At 52.1% G+C, this 20,981-nt stretch overlaps 2 protein-coding genes across 3 annotated transcripts; both read left to right on the top strand.

Annotated features, from left to right (window-relative positions):
* Positions 1 to 14,710, top strand: ABCF2 (ATP binding cassette subfamily F member 2). Of its 2 annotated transcripts, none has more exons than XM_061415208.1 (15): positions 1 to 75; positions 784 to 986; positions 5,350 to 5,562; positions 6,211 to 6,393; positions 6,477 to 6,648; positions 7,789 to 7,884; positions 9,148 to 9,250; positions 10,708 to 10,803; positions 10,946 to 11,065; positions 11,157 to 11,246; positions 11,608 to 11,718; positions 12,349 to 12,411; positions 12,617 to 12,745; positions 13,213 to 13,416; positions 14,087 to 14,710. In XM_061415208.1, the coding sequence occupies exons 2-15, from the start codon at positions 827 to 829 to the stop codon at positions 14,222 to 14,224; spliced, it is 1,878 nt and encodes a 625-aa protein (XP_061271192.1). In that variant the 5' UTR covers positions 1 to 75; positions 784 to 826; the 3' UTR covers positions 14,225 to 14,710. The 2 variants fall into 2 exon arrangements, with proteins under 2 accessions (XP_061271192.1, XP_061271193.1); XM_061415209.1 differs by lacking the exon at positions 1 to 75 and adding an exon at positions 515 to 597.
* Positions 14,711 to 14,812: 102 nt separating this feature from the next.
* On the top strand, positions 14,813 to 20,327 carry LOC133246660 (histone H2B type 2-K1). The gene is made up of 2 exons (XM_061415218.1): positions 14,813 to 17,909; positions 20,065 to 20,327. Exons 1-2 carry the CDS (start codon positions 17,778 to 17,780, stop codon positions 20,299 to 20,301), a joined length of 369 nt encoding a protein of 122 aa, XP_061271202.1. The 5' UTR covers positions 14,813 to 17,777; the 3' UTR covers positions 20,302 to 20,327.
* Positions 20,328 to 20,981: the final 654 nt, after the last annotated feature.

Genomic DNA, 20,981 nt, shown 5'->3' with positions numbered 1-20,981 from the left:
GGCTGGTGAGCCGGCCGCACGCGGAGGAGCTCAAGAAGCCGCTCTGTTGCGACAGAGGCCGAGCGGCGAGGCCCAGTGAGTTGGGGGAAGGGGCGCTGGAAGGAGGCGGGGGCGGGGGAGGGTGCAGGCCGGTGAGGGGGTGAGGCGGAGGGGGGGGACGAGAAGAGGGAGGAGGGACTGGGCTGGGATGGAGGCGACTGCAAGGGAGGAAAAGGGGCCAAGAGAGAGAAGCTGACGGGCGGAGGCTGGGGGAGGCTCGGAGGGGTGGTGGTGGGTGGCGAATGAAGAGACTTCGGGGGGTACTCACAACGGGGGGTGGGGGGGAAGACGAGGGCGCCCCGGGGAGAAGCTGGACTCGGCGGCCGGGTGGTGTGGATGGGGAAGACGGGGAGGAGGCCTGAGGTAGACGGGAGGGAGGAAGCCCGGGAAAGTGAGGCGGCCGGCCGGAGCGTGGAGCGCCAAGTTGTGGGGAAACTGGAGACCGGGGACCTGTGCCGAGGGGCAGAACCCGGTCCCTCAAGTGGAGGCCCTGAAAGGAGGAGCGTCTTCAGAGCGAGGCCGTGGGGATTGGTGGACAAAGCCCTGAGGGAAGAGCTGGTGAGATGGGAAGAGCGGCAGAGAAGCCGAACTGGCTGGAGACATCCTGACAAAAGTTGGAAGCGACTTTAGGCTGGGGCGGAGCTGGGTAGCAGAAGCTTGCTAGGAAATTCCTGAAACGGATGGAGCACAAGGCCCAGGCACTGTGCGGAAGTTTAGAATTTGGGGGTGTTTGCCTTCCTTCAGGCTCTCTGGAAGAACAGTAACGGTTTCCCTGTGGTTCATCACCATGCCCTCCGACCTGGCTAAGAAGAAGGCAGCCAAAAAGAAGGAAGCTGCCAAAGCCCGACAGCGGCCCAGAAAAGGACATGAAGAAAACGGAGATGCCATCACAGAGCCACAGGTGGCAGAGGAGAGAAATGAGGAGGCCAATGGCCGAGAGACCACAGGTGAATAGAGGGAGAGGTGGGTTCCTGGGATGGTTGCTGGGACCCAGTGGATGCCCCTGCTGGAATCTGAGTCGGGATGCTGGAGATTCCAGAGAGTGTATCTGGTGCCACAAACTTTTCATGATGAACCGAACCAGTAGGGTTGGAGCTTGATCAAGGAAACTGAACACAGTTCTCACATACACAGTGGCAAGCAAATATGAGAGTTGTTGTGCTGCCTTGCTGCCCTGTCTTCTAGATTTGCAGGTCAGGTCCCTGCCCCTTTCTGAATTTTCATTTCTACACATGGAGGCAGTGTGCCAGGCTGTTTGCCACCTGATACCCTTGTCCTCCTGGGGCAGTGACTGTACCAACAAGACAGAAACATATGAATTGTTTTATGGGTTTTTCCTGGGAAAGAGATGTGTTTCTGTTACAAGCGCTTCTCAAGTATTAGACACAAGATCACTGAATACTGAGGCACTATAAGCATGGGCTTTCCTCTGATAACTTGCAGTCTAGATGGGGAAACAGGGAAGTGTGTGATAAAGAATATTCCAGGCTCTTGATTGTCTATACCAGCCTTCTTCCTTGCTCCTAAAAGCTTTCTAAACAGGCCTTCTCTATTGTCTACTGTTGTCCCTTGAATAGTCACCACATTTCTGTCCACTTACAAATTGAGGTTCTTATACTCTAATTTTTATACTAGCTACATTTGACATTTCTTTTAGGGCCCAGCTCAAGGTGGTAAAATCTTTCCCTGTCAAGCCTGACCTCAATAATACTGCTATTCACTATATCCCTGTACTATCTATCCAGGGCTTCCCTGTGTCTCAGATGGTAGAGAATCTGCCTGCAATGCAGGAAACCCAGGTTCAGTCCCTGGGTCGAGAAGATCCCCTGGAGAAGGAATGGCAACCCACTCCAGTATTCTTGCCTGGAGAATCCCGTGGACAGAGGAGCCTGGTGGGCTACAGTCATGGGGTCACAGTGTCAGATACAACTGAGCGCGTGCGCACGCACACACACACACACACACACACACTATCTCTAGGGTTGCTTTTTCTTTGGCCAGTACCACACGGCATATGGAATCCTAGTTCCTAGACTAGGGGATTCAACCCATGCCCCCTGCAGAGGAAGTAAGGAGTCCCAACCACTGAACCTCCAGGGGAGTCCCAGCGTTACCTTCATTGTATCTCTCTCTCCATCTGAATTGTTTGATCTTTGAGTGCAGGGACTGTGTCTTAGGTAATACTTCTTTTTTTGCATGATTACCCTTGCAGACAGAGATACTAGGTAAAGTAGCAAGAGGAGAGAATTATTCATGCAAGTTGCAACAGAGACAGGAATTCCAAAAAAAGCAGGGTCTAAAATGATTGCGAGGAGAGAGTTAAATGGTAGGAATCGTCTCCAGAATAAGAGTTGTGAGGGAGGACTGTGTGGTCAGGTCAGGCAGCCTTCCTTCCAGCCAGGGCAGCGGGGAGATTTTCCTCCTGGCCAGGGGAGCAGGGAGATAGGTAAGAACGGTGGGAGGGGACAAGAGGGCTGGTTTGTGATCTGTCAAGTAGGGCTCCCTCTAGGCTCTCAGGGACAGGGGTTAAGCCTCAATTCTGTAGTACTTTCTGGATGAGTTGGAAAAGTAGACAACCGAATCCCACTTTGAGACTCTTGTCCACAGTTCCCATTACAAACTTCTTTGCCCTTCTCCCTAGAAAACCAGAATTTGTCAGGGCAAACCCAGCTGTACCACCCCTAACTCAGTCATAAGGGAGCTTTGGGTTTCACCCTGCTTCCTCAGGGAGCTACTGTTCTAAAATATTGCCAGGGACCCAGGGTCATTTCTGCTTTCATAACTAATGGATAATCTGTCCTCTCTCACAAGACTGGGTCTGCTCTCTTCTCTGAGTTTGGAATTACTTAATTCTCCAACCTGGTAGTTACCATTGCTACATGGTCTTCTTTAGGTAGTGAGATATGGAAAGATCAAGAAATATCAAAGAAAGTGACTTCTGACAAACTACTCAACCTTTCGAATGTGAGACCCTTTAGGATGGGTACTGGAGTTCATCTGGTCCCCTTGTTTGGGAAATGAATAGAAAGGGGCTGCTTGTGAAGTCTACAGTATTCCTTCTGATAAAGTTTATTCCAGAATCCTTTCTCCCATTTATTCAGTGCTGTTCACTTATCTTTTGAGCCTGTTTTCTAGGATGCTATAGGCCAAGACAGTAAGGTATAAGTCTTAAAGCTCAGGAGATGATTTAGGTCATAGATGCTGTAAACTGGAAAAGTGAAGTCACTCAGTCGTGTCCAACTTTTTGCAACCCCATGGACTGTAGCCTACCAGGTTCCTCCGTCCATGGAATTTTCCAGGCAAGAGTACTGGAGTGGGTTGCCATTTTCTTCTCCAATAAACTGTCAAAGATCAAGAGAAAAGTTGTATAGCTGTGTCTCGGTGTCTGCTGGGGTTTGGTCCCAGGATCCTGTGGGTACCAGAATCCACAGATGCTCAAGGCTGCTACATAGAATGGCGTATGTAGTCTTTGCATATAACCTGGCACATCTCTAAATTACTTACTGTACCTAATACAACATAAATACATGAAATAGTTGCTAGTGTGTGGCAAATTCCAGTTTTACTATTTGGAACTCTCTGGAGTGTTTTTTTTTAACCCACATTTGAATTAAACATGATTTTGGATGCAGAACTGTGGATACAGAGGGTTGGCTGTGTAGCTTTCCTTTCATTTTGATCTTCTTGCCTGAGCACATGGAGATACAGTCCAGAGATCGGCAAACTTTTTCTGTAAAGATCCAGATAGTGAATATTTGCAGCTCTGTGGCCCATTTGGTCTCTGATGCAGCTGTTCAGCTTTGCCATTGTGGTGGAAAGCAGCCATAGACAACATGAAAATGTTGGGTGTGACTGTCTCCCAATAAAACTTTATTTACAAAAGCAGGCAGCTGGCCAAATGTGGCCAGCCTGTTTTGTAAGCCACCCCCTCCCAGGCTAAGAACGTCTTTTACATTTTTAAAGTGGTTATGTTTCAAATGGTAATGGATGTACCTACGTAATAGTTGTGATTTTGCTACTAGGGCTATAACCCTAAAATATTTACCATCTGGCCCTTTAAGAAAAAGTTTACTAACTCCTTGCTGCCAAGTCGCTTTAATCATGTCCGACTCTGTGCGACCCCATAAACGGCAGCCCACCAGGCTCCCCCATCCCTGGGATTCTCCAGGCAAGAATACTGGAGTGGGTTGCCATTTCTTTCTCCAATGCATGAAAGTGAAAAGTGAAAGTGAAGTCGCTCAGTCGTGTCTGACTGGCAGCGACCCCATGGACTGCAGCCTACCAGGCTCCTCTGTCCATGGGATTTGCCAGGCAAGAGTACTGGAGTGGGGTGCCATTGCCTTCTCCGTACTAACTCCTTATCTAGATCATAAACTTCTCTCTACACTGTCTTCTCAAGATCTAGAACAAGGATTGGCACAAAATGGGGCTGTGAAAAACCTGGTGACTCAACTGTGTAGAAAGACTTTTTAAATTCCTCTCCTCCATCAGAACTGCCCTGGACCCCTCTGTATTTTCTCGTACTGGTTCCTTCCAGGCAGTGTAGCTTCTTGGAATTAGCACCTGGAAACTCTCTAGGTTGTAGAGGAAGAGAGCTGCACCTCTGTAGCATCTGCTTTCTCTGGGGCATTGATACTAATTTGGGGGCTTCCCTGATGGCTCAGTGCTAAAGAATCTGCCTGCCCATGAAAAAGACACGGGTTCGATCCCTGGGTTGGAAAGATCCCCTGGAGAAGGAAGTGGCAACCACTCCAGTATTCTTGCCTGGGAAATCCCATGGACAGAGGAGCCTGGTGGACTACAGTCCATGGGGATCACAAAGAGTGAGACGTGACTCAGCGACTGAACAACGACAGCTAATTCTTTAATACACACTCATAGAGGACGATTTGGAGTTCTAGCCATTGCTACCATGCGTCATATCATCTAAGAACAAGAGAAGTTAGAATTAAAAGGACAAGTTGTGAAGTAAAAAATGTCCATGAAAGCAGGATACCAGGGCCGAACTACATGTAGTGTACACCCTGTTAAAGCTTGTGAAACATCTGAGTCAGCTCAACCTGATCTTCAGCCCTGGTCCTTCAGGACACGCATTCAGCCTTTGGATTTTTATGTGTTAATACGTGGTAACTTAAAGAAGGGCAAAAGCCACAAATGCCCAAGCAGGGGCCTGAGCCCTCAGCCTTCACAGTAAAAGTCTGATGCCCTTCTGACTGAGCCACCCAGATGCCCCAAGATGTGCCTTTTTGTGTAAGAGCTTAGCATGGCTTACAGCCCTCTTCCCAGATTGTTTTTCTTTTCTGTCCCCAGAAGTGGATTTGCTGACCAAGGAGCTGGAGGACTTCGAAATGAAGAAAGCTGCTGCTCGAGCTGTCACTGGCGTCCTCGCCTCTCACCCCAACAGTACCGACGCCCACATCATCAACCTCTCCCTCACCTTCCATGGTCAAGAGCTGCTCAGTGACACCAAACTGGAATTAAACTCAGGCCGTCGCTATGGCCTCATCGGCTTGAATGGAATTGGTGAGGCCCTTGGAAAGCAAGGTGGGAGGTATCTCTTCTTGGCTCATCTGTTGCTCAGCAAGTGTTTCCTTAGCACCAGCTGTGTACAAAGCTGGGCATTTGCAATATGGGTGGGAGCCAGATGTGCCCACCTACCCATACAGAGTAGTCATGTGATAAGTACCACGTGAGTCATTGCAGGCAGTAGGTGCTGGAGAAGTGGGTAGGAGCGGGTGGGAGTGGTGTGTGAAGTGTCTGTAGGTGCACAGACTTCACAGAGGAGGACTGGGACAGGACCTGGCAGAACCGTGTCCCACGGAGGGGGCAGTCATAGGATTTCAATGAATGAAAGGAAAGAAAGGACTCAATAAACAGGGAGGTCTTAGTTTGACTGGAAAAGATTGAAGGCGGGAGAAGGGGATGACAGAGGATGAGATGGTTGGATGGCATCACTGACGTGATGGACATAAGTTTGGGTAGGCTCCGGGAGTTGGTGATGGACAGGCGAGCCTGGCGTGCTGCAGTCCATGGGGTCACAAAGAGCTGGACACGACTGAGCGACTGAACTAACTTGGTTTGACTGGAGTGGAGGGACTGATGTGGGGCAGTGACAGGCAGAGCTGTGGTGAGCGTCCCCTTCTCTGCCTGTTTGTCGCCTGCCCCTCTCAGGAAAGTCCATGCTGCTCTCTGCTATTGGGAAACGTGAAGTACCCATCCCCGAGCACATTGACATCTACCATCTGACTCGGGAGATGCCCCCTAGTGACAAGACGCCCCTGCAGTGTGTGATGGAAGTGGACACGGAGCGGGCCATGCTGGAGAGGGAGGCTGAGCGGCTGGCTCACGAGGACGGTAGGGCTCCGGACCCAGGGGCATGGGGTGGCTTCTCCCCGGGAAAGGCCCCAGGAGCCTCACTGGCCATGCGCCATCCACAGCGGAGTGTGAGAAGCTCTTAGAGCTCTACGAGCGGTTGGAGGAGCTGGATGCGGACAAGGCGGAGATGAGAGCCTCGCGGATCTTGCACGGACTGGGTTTCACGCCTGCCATGCAACGCAAGAAGCTCAAAGACTTCAGTGGGGGCTGGAGGATGCGGGTTGCCCTTGCCAGGTGCGTCTCCCCCACCTCCGCCCTCCGTGGCACCCTGTCTCTTCTCAGGGTTGAGTGCTGTCTCCCACAGAACTATTTAGAACAGGGGTCGGTTGTCAGTCTGTGCCAGATACCAACAGTGTGGATGGGCGGGGGTGATGTACATGAGCTAAAGAGTGAGCTTCCTGACCCAAGTGGTCCCTATTGGACTTGGGTGCTGTGTTCAGGAATCCTAGGGCCAGCTCTAGGTAAATGGGAGGATGGGTCTGTCTCTTTCCTCTCGACTGCTCTCCCCCCCCTGCTTTTTGGGCTTCAGCCTTTCTAATTCTTGTTGTATAAAGATAAACTATTAGGCAGCCACTAGGGTATCTGTCCTTCTTGCCTCTCTTGACCTGACCCGGAACCAGTTTCTGTAGGCCGTCATTTCCGCACCAATCCCCCAAGAAGTCCCCAGTCACGTAAGTGGTTCCCTCCCCCACCCATCTCTGCGCAGAGCCTTGGGGAGGCTTGATACACTGCTTCAGCAAGGCTGCGTGAGTGTGCCCTGGAACATAAGAGCCTTGGTGTCATGAGCCGGCAAGGAGTTGTAGCCTCAGATTCACTAGGCAGCTTTTACACACACGGATTTCCTGGCCTCTTCGCATCTGTGCTGGAGTCAGACGTCCGGAAACCTGGTTTCTAAAAAGCGCTGCAGATGTGGTGACCGCAGGGGTGGGACCAGCGCTGTCCCCTTGTTCCTCCTGCTTGAGATGCCATCTAAGAAAAGAACATTCTTGGGCCTCTTTGCTAGAGTCTCACAAACCCACCAGTTAGGTTTCACCTGCATGCTTTTTAGCAGTGTACTTTTTCTGTATCCTTTTGTGTATCCCAATGGTCACCAACCTCAGTGTAAGAGACTTGTAGACTCAAAAGGAACTTTTACAGCCTCACGTCCGAGCTATATCTTCCCTCTGCTTCCCAGTTCTATTTTCTGCTCTTTAACCCCCACCCTTCATCTTTGGTTTCTCTCCTACTTCTCACCTTTTGTCTGAGGTGTACACCCTAGAGTTGATTTCAGGACTCAGCGCAGGCCTGACCAGAGCTGCAGGTGGCAGGCAGGCCGTCCCCTCCTGTGTAGCACGTGGTAGACTGAAGTGGTTCTGTCTCCTTTCCTGTCTTCAGAGCCCTCTTCATTCGACCCTTCATGCTGCTCCTGGACGAGCCCACCAACCACCTGGACCTCGATGCTTGTGTGTGGTTGGAAGAAGAGCTAAAGACGTAAGAGGCGGGGCTGGGGGGAAGGGGCAGGTCCTCAGGGAGGGGCTGAGCAGAGTCCAGGGGAGATGACACCCAGGCCCACAGTGACACTAGAGCAGTGAGCAATGGAGCGAAGTGAGGCCAGAGGGAGACCAGACTGAAGAGGTGGTGGCCACCTTTGTTCTTGTTTAGTCGCTCAGTCGTGTCTAACTTGTTACGACTCCATGGACTCTAACCCGCCAGGCTTGTCTGTCCGTGGGATTTTCCAGGCAGGGATACTGGAGTGGGTTGCCATTTTTTTCTCCAGAGGATCTTCCCCACCCAGGGATCAAATCCATGTCTGTTGCATTGCAGGCTGGTTCTATACCACTGAGCCACCAGCAAAGCCCAGTAACCGTCTTTAGGGCAGGCCATTTTGTTAGCTTTTGTTTAGTCTTAAATATATGAATTTTTTTGTTTTATTTTTTTTTCCTATTATTTAAAGTATAACATCTTTATTAAAGATAATATTTTTTCTTAATTGTATTTGTATCATATTAAACAAGGATCCTTATATAAGATCACGATGCAGTGACAAAGAGAAAAATAGCCCATATGGCCGTGGTCCTTTGCTTGAGAGCCAGATAACCTGGAAAGTTGCCCCAGTTCTAGAAGAAGGCTTTCCATGGTCTCTTCAGTGACCTGCTACCTTTATAAAAAGGAGTGGTTTAGTTGCTAAGTCATGTCTGACTCTTGTGACCCCATGGACTGTAGCCTGCCAGGTTTCTCTGCCCCTGGGATTCTCCAGGCAAGAATACTGGAGTGAGTTACCATTTCCTTCTCCAAGCCATCTTCCCAACTCAGGAATCGAACCTGGGTCTCCTGCATCACAGGCAGATTCCTTACCAACTGAGCTATGAAGGTAGTAATATGAAAAGGAGAGCCTGGTGATTTTTACTATACCCATTCCAGTTCTCTTCTGGCTTTAAATGTGTTTATGGGTGCTTGTGCACACTTTTGATTTTACCATCACTATTACTGCCATCTCCACTCCATTCTTTTGAAAGTTAAAACAGAAGTTTGAGGAATTTCGACTGCCTTGCCACACTTTGAAAAACGTCTAGTGTCCTTATACACAGATTGAGCATTGGCAGCTCAGAGCTGGGAATTGGCCAGGAAATCTAAAGGACGCTCAGGCATAAGGGTGGGAAAGGATGAAGGTTTTTTGGGCCCGATGTTCAGCTCCCCTGTTGTGAACTGTCTACCGTGTTGAGCTCCTCCCTGATTGGTTCTCTGGCTTTGCAGTTTTAAGCGCATCTTGGTCCTCGTCTCCCATTCCCAGGACTTCCTGAATGGTGTCTGTACCAACATCATTCACATGCACAACAAGAAGCTCAAGTATTACACGGTGAGTGGGCCCAGCTCCTCCGCAGTGCCCTCTGTGCTTACCCGTTCCGTGAAGTTCTCCTTTAAAAAAAAACTGACTTAGCAGCCCTTTTCTACCTATTGCTATAAAAAGATGTGGACAGGGAGTTCTGCAGCCTGTTTTATTTTAGTCCCAAAGTAATTGCTTTCAGGCCATAGGCCACGGATTGGCAGCCTGTGCACAGGGTGTATGTTTGCCTTATGCAGAGAGGCTGCCTCTTCACGGTGCCCAGGCAGGCCTTGCTGCCCTCTGCCTTCTTGAGTAGCTGCTTATGAAAAATAGAATTCCTCTTTATTCATAGTTGTACTCACCAGAGGAGTGTTAATAGTTCTTACATAGTTTTTCAGAAATTTCACATGTACTTGCAAGCATTTGTAAAAAATTTTATGTACCTATACCATGATCCTGTTGGTTGAGTTTAAATTTTAATATGTCTTAGAGAGCTTTCCGTATGAGTATATTTAAATTGCCCCCTTTTTTTCCCAGTGACTGCATGGTATTGCATTGCGTGGCTGTCCTATAACTTATTTGTCAGACTCTGATGGATGTTTAGCTTGAGTCTGGGTATTTTCAGACAGACACCATGGAAATCCATAGTGCAGGGTTTGCTACTGCTAAGTCACTTCGGTCGTGTCCAACTCTGTGGGACCCCATGGATGGCAGCCCATCCGGCTCCGCTGTCCCCGGGACTCTCCAGGCAAGAACACTGGAGTGGGTTGCCATTTCCTTCTCCAATGCATGAAAGTGAAAAGTGAAAGTGAAGTCGCTCAGTCGTGTCCGACCCTCAGCGACCCCATGGACTGCAGCCTACCAGGCTCGTCCATCCATGGGATTTTCCAGGCAAGAGTACTGGAGTGGGGTGCCATTGCCTTCTGCCAGGTCCTAAATCTGACTGGTCTGGTGTCTTCCCACCTGGAGGCAGTTCTTGTGGCCCACCTGGGGCTTCAGCCTCTCCAGGTGGGGAGGGGATGCACGTGCCCTTGGAAGGCTGTGAGCCTCTTGATGATCAGTACGACAGTGGTTTTCAGGGCTCCTGCCTGGGCTGTAGATGTCTTTATGGCTAACCCGAGGATTTAGTCTGAAGCCCTGCTCTAGGAAGGAGAGGCACATAGTTTGAAAAGACCTCAGCTTCTAAATTCAGATATGCTTCTTTTTTTTTAATATTTATTTATTTGGCTGTGTTGGGTCTTAGTTGTGGCATGTGGGATCTAGTTCCCTAATGATGGATCAGACCCGGGCCACCTGCATTAGGAGCTCAGAGTCTTAACTGCTAGACCAGTAGGGAAGTCCCAGAATATGTTTCTTTAATGCACTTCCTCTTCCCCCGCTGCACCACCTCATAGCCAGGGCCAAGTCAGGTGCCATCTCGAACATCCCCTGAGTGAGGACCCAGGGCCGAGGCTAGTGCTGCCCATCTCACCCGGTGCGTCTTCTTGCAGGGTAATTACGATCAGTATGTGAAGACGCGGCTGGAGCTGGAAGAGAACCAGATGAAGAGGTTTCACTGGGAGCAGGATCAGATCGCACATATGAAGGTAGGGTCACGATCTCCTCCTCCGAGAGAGCTGACGGAAGGCGTCTGGGGAGGTGAGGGGGCTAGAGAAGTCCTTTACCCTCTTTTCAGATGAATCACGGGGTACCTGCCCACACGCAAGCCCCCTCTCTGCACTCTTTCAGAACTACATTGCTAGGTTTGGTCATGGCAGTGCCAAGCTGGCCCGGCAGGCCCAGAGCAAGGAGAAGACGCTACAGAAAATGATGGCATCAGGACTGACAGAGAGGGTTGTGAGCGACAAGGTAGGGTCTGGTTGGGTGGAATTATGTGGCCTAAGGTGAGATGGATAAGGAAGGACCTGACTTGATAAACACCTCTTTATCCTCTTCTTAGACGCTGTCATTTTATTTCCCACCATGTGGCAAGATCCCTCCACCTGTTATTATGGTGCAGAATGTCAGCTTCAAGTACACGAAAGATGGGGTGAGTACTTGGGTGTGGTTGGGAGGCTGGGGTACATTGTATGAGGTGTCAGCTGGCGAGAAGAGCGTCCTGTTTGCTGACCACATCTACTAACCCTTGTGGTGCTGGGGAGTTTCCAGACCTGGCAGCCTGGGTTGCCTCACTGAGAGCCTTAGAGGAGTGGGGGTCCCCTTCAAGTACTTGGAGGGGACATTGCTCAGCCGCACTGGTGGGTGGAGGCAGTGGTAGGGGGCTGCCATGGAGCTTCCTTCCTCCTCACTCCCGCCGCCTCTAGTGGTGACTGGGGGCTCAGTGAGATCGCTCTGCCAGTTGTATTGATCACCCTACCCCTGGGTCTGTTTCTCTCCCCCGCCCCCCTCAGCCTTGCATCTACAACAATCTAGAGTTCGGTATCGATCTCGACACCCGAGTGGCTCTGGTGGGGCCCAATGGAGCAGGGAAGTCAACTCTTCTGAAGCTGCTAACTGGAGAGGTATGGTGCCAAGTCGGGGCGTGGGACTCCAGCATTAGATGCCAGCGTGTCAGGGCCGGGGGGCGGCATGCAAGGGCCACTGGTCTTGGAGGGCCTGCGTGCTCTCATGACGAGTGAGCCGTCCTCTGGGGGGCGGGTCATCACTGGCCAGAGTGATGTTTGGGGCATTTTCTTAGAGAAAACTGGGAGAAGGAGTGTGTGTGTGAGAGAGCCTGTGAGAGACAACCCAGGCCTGTTCTCACCGTCTTCCCGTGTCTTCGTTCAGAGCATTTAGAACACAGGAGCGGCTCTGCATTTAGAAACGTCTTTATTGTAGAAAACGTATGTTGGACCCCTGCGAGTCCTCTGTCACAGTTCAGTGCAGGGGATAGTAGTCCTGTAATAACTACCCAGTGGATCATGTGGTGTGTGTCTCTGCCTCCCCTGAGAACATCTGTCTCGGTGTATTTTCTCCGAGTGGCCAGAAGAGCAGTTTGTGAGGTGGTGGTGCAGGTTCTGTTTTGGAAGTTGTAGGAGTCTTGGTTGGTGTGAACGTATGTTTGCTTCCTGTCTGCTTCTGACCAGGTTTCCTTGTCTGTGTGCTTATCTTTCCACGGTCTACTCTTTTTTTTTTTTTTTATCTTCCTGTAGCTACTGCCCACAGATGGAATGATCCGAAAACACTCTCATGTCAAGATAGGGCGCTACCATCAGGTACAGTCCTGGCGGGGAGCAGGGAGCTGCCCAGGGTGTGCGAGCAGGGCCGAGTGTGCCCAGGTCAGCTCCGGGTGCTTCTGCAGTCTTGAACAGCTGCCCAGGGAGAGGTAGAGAGACGGTACGCGGCAGCTACCCCAGCAGGCTGCCTTTGAAGAACGCCAGGCACACCTGGGTGGGTTCTTTTTTTTTTTTTTCCCTGTAGCATTTACAAGAGCAGCTAGACTTAGACCTCTCGCCTTTGGAGTACATGATGAAATGCTACCCCGAGATCAAGGAGAAGGAGGAGATGCGGAAGATCATTGGGCGATACGGTCTCACTGGGAAACAGCAGGTCAGTGGATTGGGGTGGGAGGACCCCAGGCAACTGGGACACACGGGCTGGGCGTCTGTTTTTTCCTCTGCTCTAGGTGGTTACAGATTGGAGCTCTAAAGTCTCAAGGGAGGGTGGGGGGTCGCGTGCTGGTCTCTGACATGCCCTTGCCCCCAGACTAGCAGGATGGGCCATGGTGTTAAAAGCAAGGGAAATTGAGACCTAGAACGCAGGGTCCTCTGATCCAGACTCAGGTCCCCTGACGGCTCCACTGCGTGAAGACCCTGTGTTAAGGCAGGCTTCAGACTCCCAGGTGTGTCCCTTCTAGGCCCTTGAGGGACTGGCAGGGTGCCACTGTCTTACTGTGTGATCTGGGGTCTTCCTGAGCCCTGCTGTCTGTGTGATAACAGAGAAGCCATGGGGAGAGGTAAGTCTTGATGCCTGGTGAGGGCAACCCCAGACCTCGTAAATGACCTGGTTCCACGCAGGTGAGCCCGATCCGGAACCTGTCTGATGGGCAGAAGTGCCGAGTGTGTCTGGCTTGGCTGGCCTGGCAGAACCCCCACATGCTCTTCCTGGACGAGCCCACCAACCACCTGGACATTGAGACCATCGATGCCCTGGCAGATGCCATCAATGACTTTGAGGGCGGTATGATGCTGGTCAGCCATGACTTCAGACTCATCCAACAGGTGAGACTCGCGGCCAGGATGCGGTTGGGGGTAGAACACCCCCATGGCACATGGGGGACACTGAATCCACATTACCGTGTTTGGGAAAAGGGCGCAGGACTTAGGGTGGAGAGGACCAGATTTTATGGTTTCTCTGAGAAACTTAGAAAGCCTTCGTAGAGATACTTTAATTCTTCATTAGCTGTTTGTGGCTGTTAACCTACTTGGCATCGTTGGCCAAAATCAGGGAGAGAATTGAGTAGCGAACAGGGTGCTTTTGTTATTGTTTCCAGGATTCTTCAGCCTGGAAATAGTATTGTACTAAGGAGCTTCTGGATTAGACAGAGGGCTCCTGCTTGTCACTGGGGAGAAAGCTTCTGGTCATTTCTCTGAAGCTGTGAGGAAGACGGGGTGGAACGCAGGAAGCCGAGAGTGAGGCCCTGAACAGGTCTGGGTCCTGCTGGGGAACTGGCAGTTGGGGTGACCGGCAGGTTCCAGCTTGGAAGGCCCCACCCTCTGCGGGTGTCTAGATTAGACCATCCCCAGAAACGCTGAGGGGGTGAAATGGAGCTGGATGTGGGCCGGCGGGAGCTTGTGGGGTTTTCTTCTCAGACTCAGCTGGGAACAGTCTCCTGGGCCGGGGTGGGAAGGGCGCTGGCCAGGGTGACTAAGTCTGGGGTTTGCTCTCCAGGTTGCACAGGAAATCTGGGTCTGTGAGAAGCAGACAATCACCAAGTGGCCTGGAGACATCCTCGCCTACAAGGAGCACCTCAAGTCCAAGCTGGTGGGCGAGGAGCCCCAGCCCACCAGGCGGACCCACAACGTGTGAGGCCTCGCCGGCCGGCCGGCTGAGCCAGGCCCCCGGGGCCACATCCTGCATTGCTGCAATCCTGCTCCCCAGCCCCTGCCCCCACCTGCCTTAGCTGCACTCTGATCCTGTCCACAGCTGGACAGGACCTGTCCGTCTCGTGTCCTTCCAGCTACTGTGTCCATGTCTGGACTCGGCTGGCTGTTCCCGCCAGCTCCTCGCTGGTTCTGACCTGATAGTGATGCAGCCAGAGGCTTCCGAGGGTCAGCCCGCAGGCCCGTGCCCCGGGTTGGCCTGTGAAAAAGCTTAGGATCCTCGTTCTCTGGGTTTTGGTGATGTTGGAGGAATACCCCCCCAGCCCACCGCCCCCATTCCTTTCTGCTTCTGGTTTGGAGCTCTGGACCAGGGCCTTAATCCTGGTCGGTTTTTAAATAATTATTTAACGGTGTAACTTTTAGACCTGCGTGACATCTACAAAGCGTCCAATAAAGAAAGAAGAAGCCATGGTCCCCGCCTTTCTCCTTGGGTCTCTGGGTCCTCTCCTGCTCCTCCCTGCGGTGCCACCATTCACCTGCCCTCAGCATGGGCTGGGTGCAAACGGAGGACTGTCCGTGGGCACTGGAAGAACTCTCTTCTCTTCTGATTTGAACTCATGCCTTTACTTAGGCCAGTGGTTCACAAACATTAACGTGCGTCAGAATCAGCTGAAGACTCATTGATCACAGACTGCTGGGTCTCGCCTCGGAGTTTCTGGTTCCGTAGGTCTAGATGAGACCAGGAATTAACATTGCTGAGCGTTCCCCAGTGCTGCTGCTGCTGTATTCCTGGTGGGATACAAGAAGTTCTGTGATGTTAACCTGTCCACAGCCTTAATTTTCATCAGCGCTGTGTCCATTTTATCAACACTTCCAAGCCAGGGCTTTGCATAGCCTGACTGAACTTTAATAGCACATCCAGCCTTTGTGTCACCAGGCTTCCTGCCTGCCTTCACCTCTGAAATCAGCAACCATCCCTGTTTCCCGCAGTGGGGAAACATACACAGCCATGGTTTCTAAGACAGTATAACACAAAAAAAGTCCCAGATGGTCTCTCAACCCCCGAGGAGCTCATGGTCTAATGGGAAAGCCAAAAAGACAGAAAAGGGCATAAATCAATGCCCTTTAACTTGTAACTTAGATGGTAGGCTACACAGGAGACCTTCAAAGGGAGGGAAGTTTCTCGTGAGTAGCTGCCCAGAAAGCTGGGATCGGTGCTCTAACTTGAAAGGTGAGTAGGGTCTTCTCAGATGGCTGTGGAGTCCCAGAGCTGCCCTGGGCAGAGGGAATAGGGTATCAGGTGAGTGCCTGCAGCTGAGCCCTGGATCCCAAGGCTGGAGTGAGGGACTCCACCCTCTGACCCCCAGGGGCCTGGCCTGGTTGCTTTGTGCCTCACGGCAGGAGCCCGGAGAAAAATGGCTCATCAGTCTGTCCTGAGTGTCCAGAGGCTTGGTTAGGAGGATAATGAGAACAGAGACGAGCTGCTACTTTGGCCAAGGGAGGGCCTGGTTGTGTGAAGAACTCCCGCTGAAGTCTGTTGGGATCTCCAGGACAGGGGGAAGGGGTCTCCAGGCCTGGAGGAAGGGACACAGTAGGCTGGTCAGCTTGTCCAGAAAAAAGGCCAGCCTCAACATTTTTTAAAATGTTTAAAAAATCCCACAAAAAACACATTTCTACAAGTGCCTAAAATCAGTGCCTTATCTTGGATCCAGAGTCGCCCTCCTGCTCCTCCAACCCCCGGCACGCAGCCGCAGCTGAATGGTGGGAACTGGGGGCGTGTGGGCTTGGTGCGGTGGAGGGTGCTCAGGCGCCTATGGCAGGTGATGCTCATTTGGCTCCTCCCCACCTCTTTATTGAGAAAACCCTCTTCTCACAGCCTGGGCTTATCCCGTTGCTCTCGATTTCCTTAACTACAGCATTCACGGACCTGAAATAGTCACACAAGGTGCAAAGTGAGACCACCTTCTCTGCAGAACAGCACCTTTTTTTCCCTTCCCTTCACAGCTTACTTCCATGGGGGCCCCATGTTCACAGACAGCACCCCGTGTTTCTCACTCCGGCTTCTTCCAGTCCGCCTTCACCGAAACCCTCCCTGTCAGGCCCTGCCAGCTGTGGTTCCTGCTGCCTTCACCTGTCTGGGCTCAGGTTCTGCTCCATCTTCTGCCTCCCCGAAACCATACCCACTGATTTCTTTCTCCCTTTCCTCCTAACTAAAATCTCTCTCCCCAGTTAAATTGTACCTATCCTACCAGGGGCTTCCCAGGTGGCACAGTGGTAAAGAATCAGCCTGCCAATGCAGGAGACGCAAGAGACCCGGGTTTGATCCCTGAGTGGGGAAGATCCCCTGGAGAAGGAAATGGCAACCTGATCCAGTATTCTTGCCTGGAAAATCCTATGGACAGAGGAGCCTGGCGGGCTACAGTCCATGGGGTCGCAGAGAGTCGGGCACAACTGTGCACACACGCACGTCCTACCAGACCAGCTTCAAATCCCCATTTATTTCCTGAAGCCAGAGGTTTCTTCTTTTTTAAAATCAATTGTCTATTTCTATAGCCTATCTTTAAAATATATATATATAGAGAGAGAGAGAGAGAAGTAAGTCAGAAAAACAAATATATTTTAATGCATGTATATGGAATCTAGAACAATGGTATAGATGAACCTAGTTCCAGGCAGGAACAGAGACAAAGGGTAGAGGAGGTTCGTGTAGACCCGGGGGAAGGGGAGAGTGGGGCAAATTGGGAGAGTCGCGCTGACATATATATGTGACCACATGTGAAGCAGGTGGCTGCCAGATAACACAGGGAGCTCAGCTTGGTGCTCTGCGGTGACCTCACTACGTTTTTTTCCCGAACTCAGTTTCACACACTTTTTACCCTTTCACCCTTCCCTGATGGTTTCCGGTGAAACAGTCTTATCTCTCTAGCTAAATTGTAGGCCCTTGGAGAAGGGGAGGGGGGCTTCCCTGGTGGCTCTGATGGTAAAGAATCTGCCTGCAATGCAGAAGACCCAGGTTTGATCTCTGAATCAGGAAGATGCCCCAGAGAAGGGCGACCCACTCCAGTGTTCTTGCCTGGAGAATTCCATGGACAGAGGGGCTTAGCGGACTACAGTGGGGTCACAAAGTGAATGAATGAATAACACTAATGAGACTGAGTGAATAACACTTGGTGGGCGGTGCTGGGGGCCTTGTGTTCCTCTTGAAGCTCTCCAGCACTCAGCCATCCATTCGAGCACACGGGTGCTGAGTGAGCGTACAGCCTGAACTCTAACGTGTGTGTTACAAGTATTTTGGGAGACAGAAGGGTGGGGAAGGGGGCTGGTGGAGGCTTATTCAGAGATGGAGTCCTGGGGGCAGTGGAGAGGAAGGAGCCATTAGGCTCTTTCAGGATTAACGCAGAGCACGTTCTGAACAGGGTTGGGCCCGGCCCCGCCCCTGAGCCCAGGTGCTGGCCCCCAGCCCCTCCAGGTGGACGGGCAGCTGACCTCTTAAAAGTTCGCCCAATACGTGGGAGGAGGCCGCCGGGAGGACCAGGAGGATGAGCGCTGAGCACGGACAGCTGCAGCAGTCTGGGGGCCGGCGCGGCCGGAGTCCTGGGGACAAGAAGTCCAGAAGGCGCAGCCGGCGCAAAGAAACCTACTCCATGTACATCTATAAGGTGCTGAAGCAGGTGAGCATGGGGGGGCCACCATGGGCGTGGGGTGGGGGCTGGCGAAAGCCTGGAAAGGGCCTAGATGGAGTTCACTCCCTGCACAGAGGCCCCCGTGCCCCTCTTGTGGGGTCTCTCTTCATCTCAGAGGCCCCGGGAGGCCGCTCCGTGTCTGTCCTGTGCCTGTGACAGGCAAGAGGCAATTCAAACGTGCTCCCACCCCGGTCCAGAGGCTACAGGGCTCTGAGACAGACAAAACAGTCATGTGGGACCTTAGGTGGGACAGTTTAAGTAAAGGAAGACCACCGGAAAGTGTAGGGCTGACGGTGATCAGGTGTCAAACGGGCTGGTCCAAACAAGAGGGACTAGTTAGCTGTGGCCAAAGCGAGGAGTAGCTCCAGTGAATTGCAGTCTTGGGGGAACCCCCCAGCTGGGCGGTGCTCCGTCTTTGAGGGGCTGAGGGGTTGGTCTACCTTATAGATAAGGAACCTAAAGTACTAAGGGCTCAGCGGGGTGACTGGGTCACATGACCTGACAGCAGTGGAGGTTACCCCAGCTCCCCATCCCTGGCCGGCCCTGAGCCTGGGTAAGCCCAACTGTAACCCACACTCAGACTCCCAGCATGCCTGTGAGGACCATCTACCCCTGGGACTCACGCACTGCCACCAAAGGGCACGCAACCGTGGTGTCTGAAGGATCCCAGGCCGCCTGGCCTCAAATGCTCTGCCCTGCTCAGCAGAGCTGGGCCCGGCAGGGAGCTGCCTGCCCTGGGTCTCCTCCCCTCCCCTGCCTGAGTCTCACCCCTTGTGAGACCAGACCCCAGACATGGGCCTTGTCTCCGGTCTGAAATCCCATAAGCAGTTTGAGTGACCGGACGGCCAGGGTCTCCAGGAGCGCTCTCACGGGGTGGGCCCGGCACCCACGTGGACGGGCCAAAGGGCAGCAGCAGAGAAGACTCCGGGGTCCCGATGCAAGTGGGGTGGGAGCCGGTGTTAGTGAGCCCCCTGCAGCTTAGCCTAGCTTTTCAGCTCCAAAGTTGTGAAGGGAGTGTTGGGGCAGGACTGGGCTCCCTGAAGACAGCTGCTGAGCGGGTCCCCTGGGTCGAGGAGGGGCCACTGCCCTGGCACCTCGAGGGAAGAAGATGTGATGACCAGGGTCCAGCTCAGGTTTCCCGCTGTCAGATCCGTGGCCACTAGCGGCTGTGTGGAGAGGGAGTGGCTGGGCCAGGAGCCAGGGTGCTCGTTCACCTCCATCACTGGCCTGATGTGTATGTCAGCAGTCACTTCCCTCCCACTTTGCAGAGAAATGGGCTTCTCTGGTGGCTCAGATGGTAAAGTGTCTGCCTGCAGCACGGAAGACTCTGGGTCAGGAAGGTCCCCTGGAGAAGGAAATGGAAACCCACTCCAGTACTCTTGCCTGGAAAATGCTATGGACGGAGGAGCCTGGTAGACTACAGTCCATGGGGTCACAAAGAGTTGGACGCGACTGAACGACTTCACTTTACTTTTACTTTTCTCAGAGAAATGGTGTCTGCCTGCTCTCGTGTTAGGATTGTTATAAGGTCCCTCCCATTTGTTTTACTAGAGATCACCTAGTTCAAAAGCTGGTGTGACAGAAGAGGAAACAGGCTCAGAGGGAAGTGCCTTGTGTAAGGTCCCACAGGACTCACAGGACAGCCCCAGATCCCAGTCTCCTCACTCCCAGGCTGGTGCGGAGAGTGTGTCCCGAGTGCGCCCTTTCTGGAAAATAATCTGGTTAACGATCTACCAAGTTATGCGCACCAGCCCTCTAGGAACTTCTAGGGATAACCAGCTTGCTCGTACAAGTATTCAGTGTTCAAAGACATGTATTTGTTATAACACGATGTAATAGCAAAAAGTAAAGCACACCCCCTAAATGTCCATGGAGAGAGGGATGGTGATATAAACTATGATGCATCCATGGTACAAAACACTGCAAATCATTAAATGGAAAAAGGGGGGGAAAAAAAGGCAGCATTCCTTATCTCTTGCAGTTGGAACAAACTTTTCTGTTTTTTAACTTGGATATAGTAGTAACCTGTCTGGCCTCTGGAAAGAGGGTGATGAGGCAGCCTTGCGGTCCCCAACTTGGGGGTGGGGCTTGTGGCATCAGGCAGAGCCCCCCTGTTAACAGATTGCTCCTGCTGCTTCCCCAGGTGCACCCCGACATCGGCATCTCCTCCAAGGCCATGAGCATCATGAACTCGTTCGTGAACGATCTGTTTGAGCGGCTGGCCGGTGAGGCCGCCCGGCTGGCCCAGTACTCAGGCCGAACCACACTGACGTCCCGGGAGGTCCAGACGGCCGTGCGTCTGCTGCTGCCTGGGGAGCTGGCCAAGCACGCTGTGTCCGAGGGCACCAAGGCTGTGACCAAGTACACCAGCTCCAAGTGAGCCGGGGCCCGACCTTAATAAAGGCTGCACTGCTGTCCTGTGTTGTGCTGATTTCAAAAGGGATGTGTGGAGGTGAGGTGTGGTGTGGGGCAGGGTGTCACTACTTTTCACGCCCCCAAGATAGAAGAACACTTATGCATACCTCATACCTCTTAACACCTGCGTTCTGGGTGGGGCCCATGAGTGACATGTGACTCTTTGTAAATGTACAGCAGTCTTGTTCTTAGGTGAGATGAGGGACGACCTGGTCTGGGTTGGAATCCTGAGTCTGCCGCTGGCTGTTTCCATCACGCCTTCTCCGGGCCTGAAATTCCACGTGCATCCCTCCTTCGGGATGGGGTTCTGTGAGGCCATTTCTAGAAGACTATTATTTTTGTCCTGTGCTGGGCATAGGGGCTACACAGATCTACAAGATACAAAAACTAAAGGCCCAAACCAGCTTTGAAGTAACCTACTGGGATCTTGAAGATGTTTTTATTTTCCTCTAAGGTTTTCTTCCCCTTAATTTCAGAACAAATTGGTGAGAATGTTTTTGAGACTCCTAACTTTTCTTCCCCCATTTTATTTTGGGAAAAAAAAAAAGCAAAAATAGTACCATAACCACTTGTCCACCCGGCACCTAGATTCACTACATAACACGACCACAGTCTCCTTTTGTCTCTAATTCAGCCTCTGCGGCG

This window comes from Bos javanicus, chromosome 4, assembly GCF_032452875.1.
Source record: "Bos javanicus breed banteng chromosome 4, ARS-OSU_banteng_1.0, whole genome shotgun sequence".
NCBI lineage: Eukaryota > Metazoa > Chordata > Mammalia > Artiodactyla > Bovidae > Bos > Bos javanicus.
Note: the sequence above shows the minus strand (reverse complement) of the source record. Positions and strands in the feature narration are given on the sequence as shown.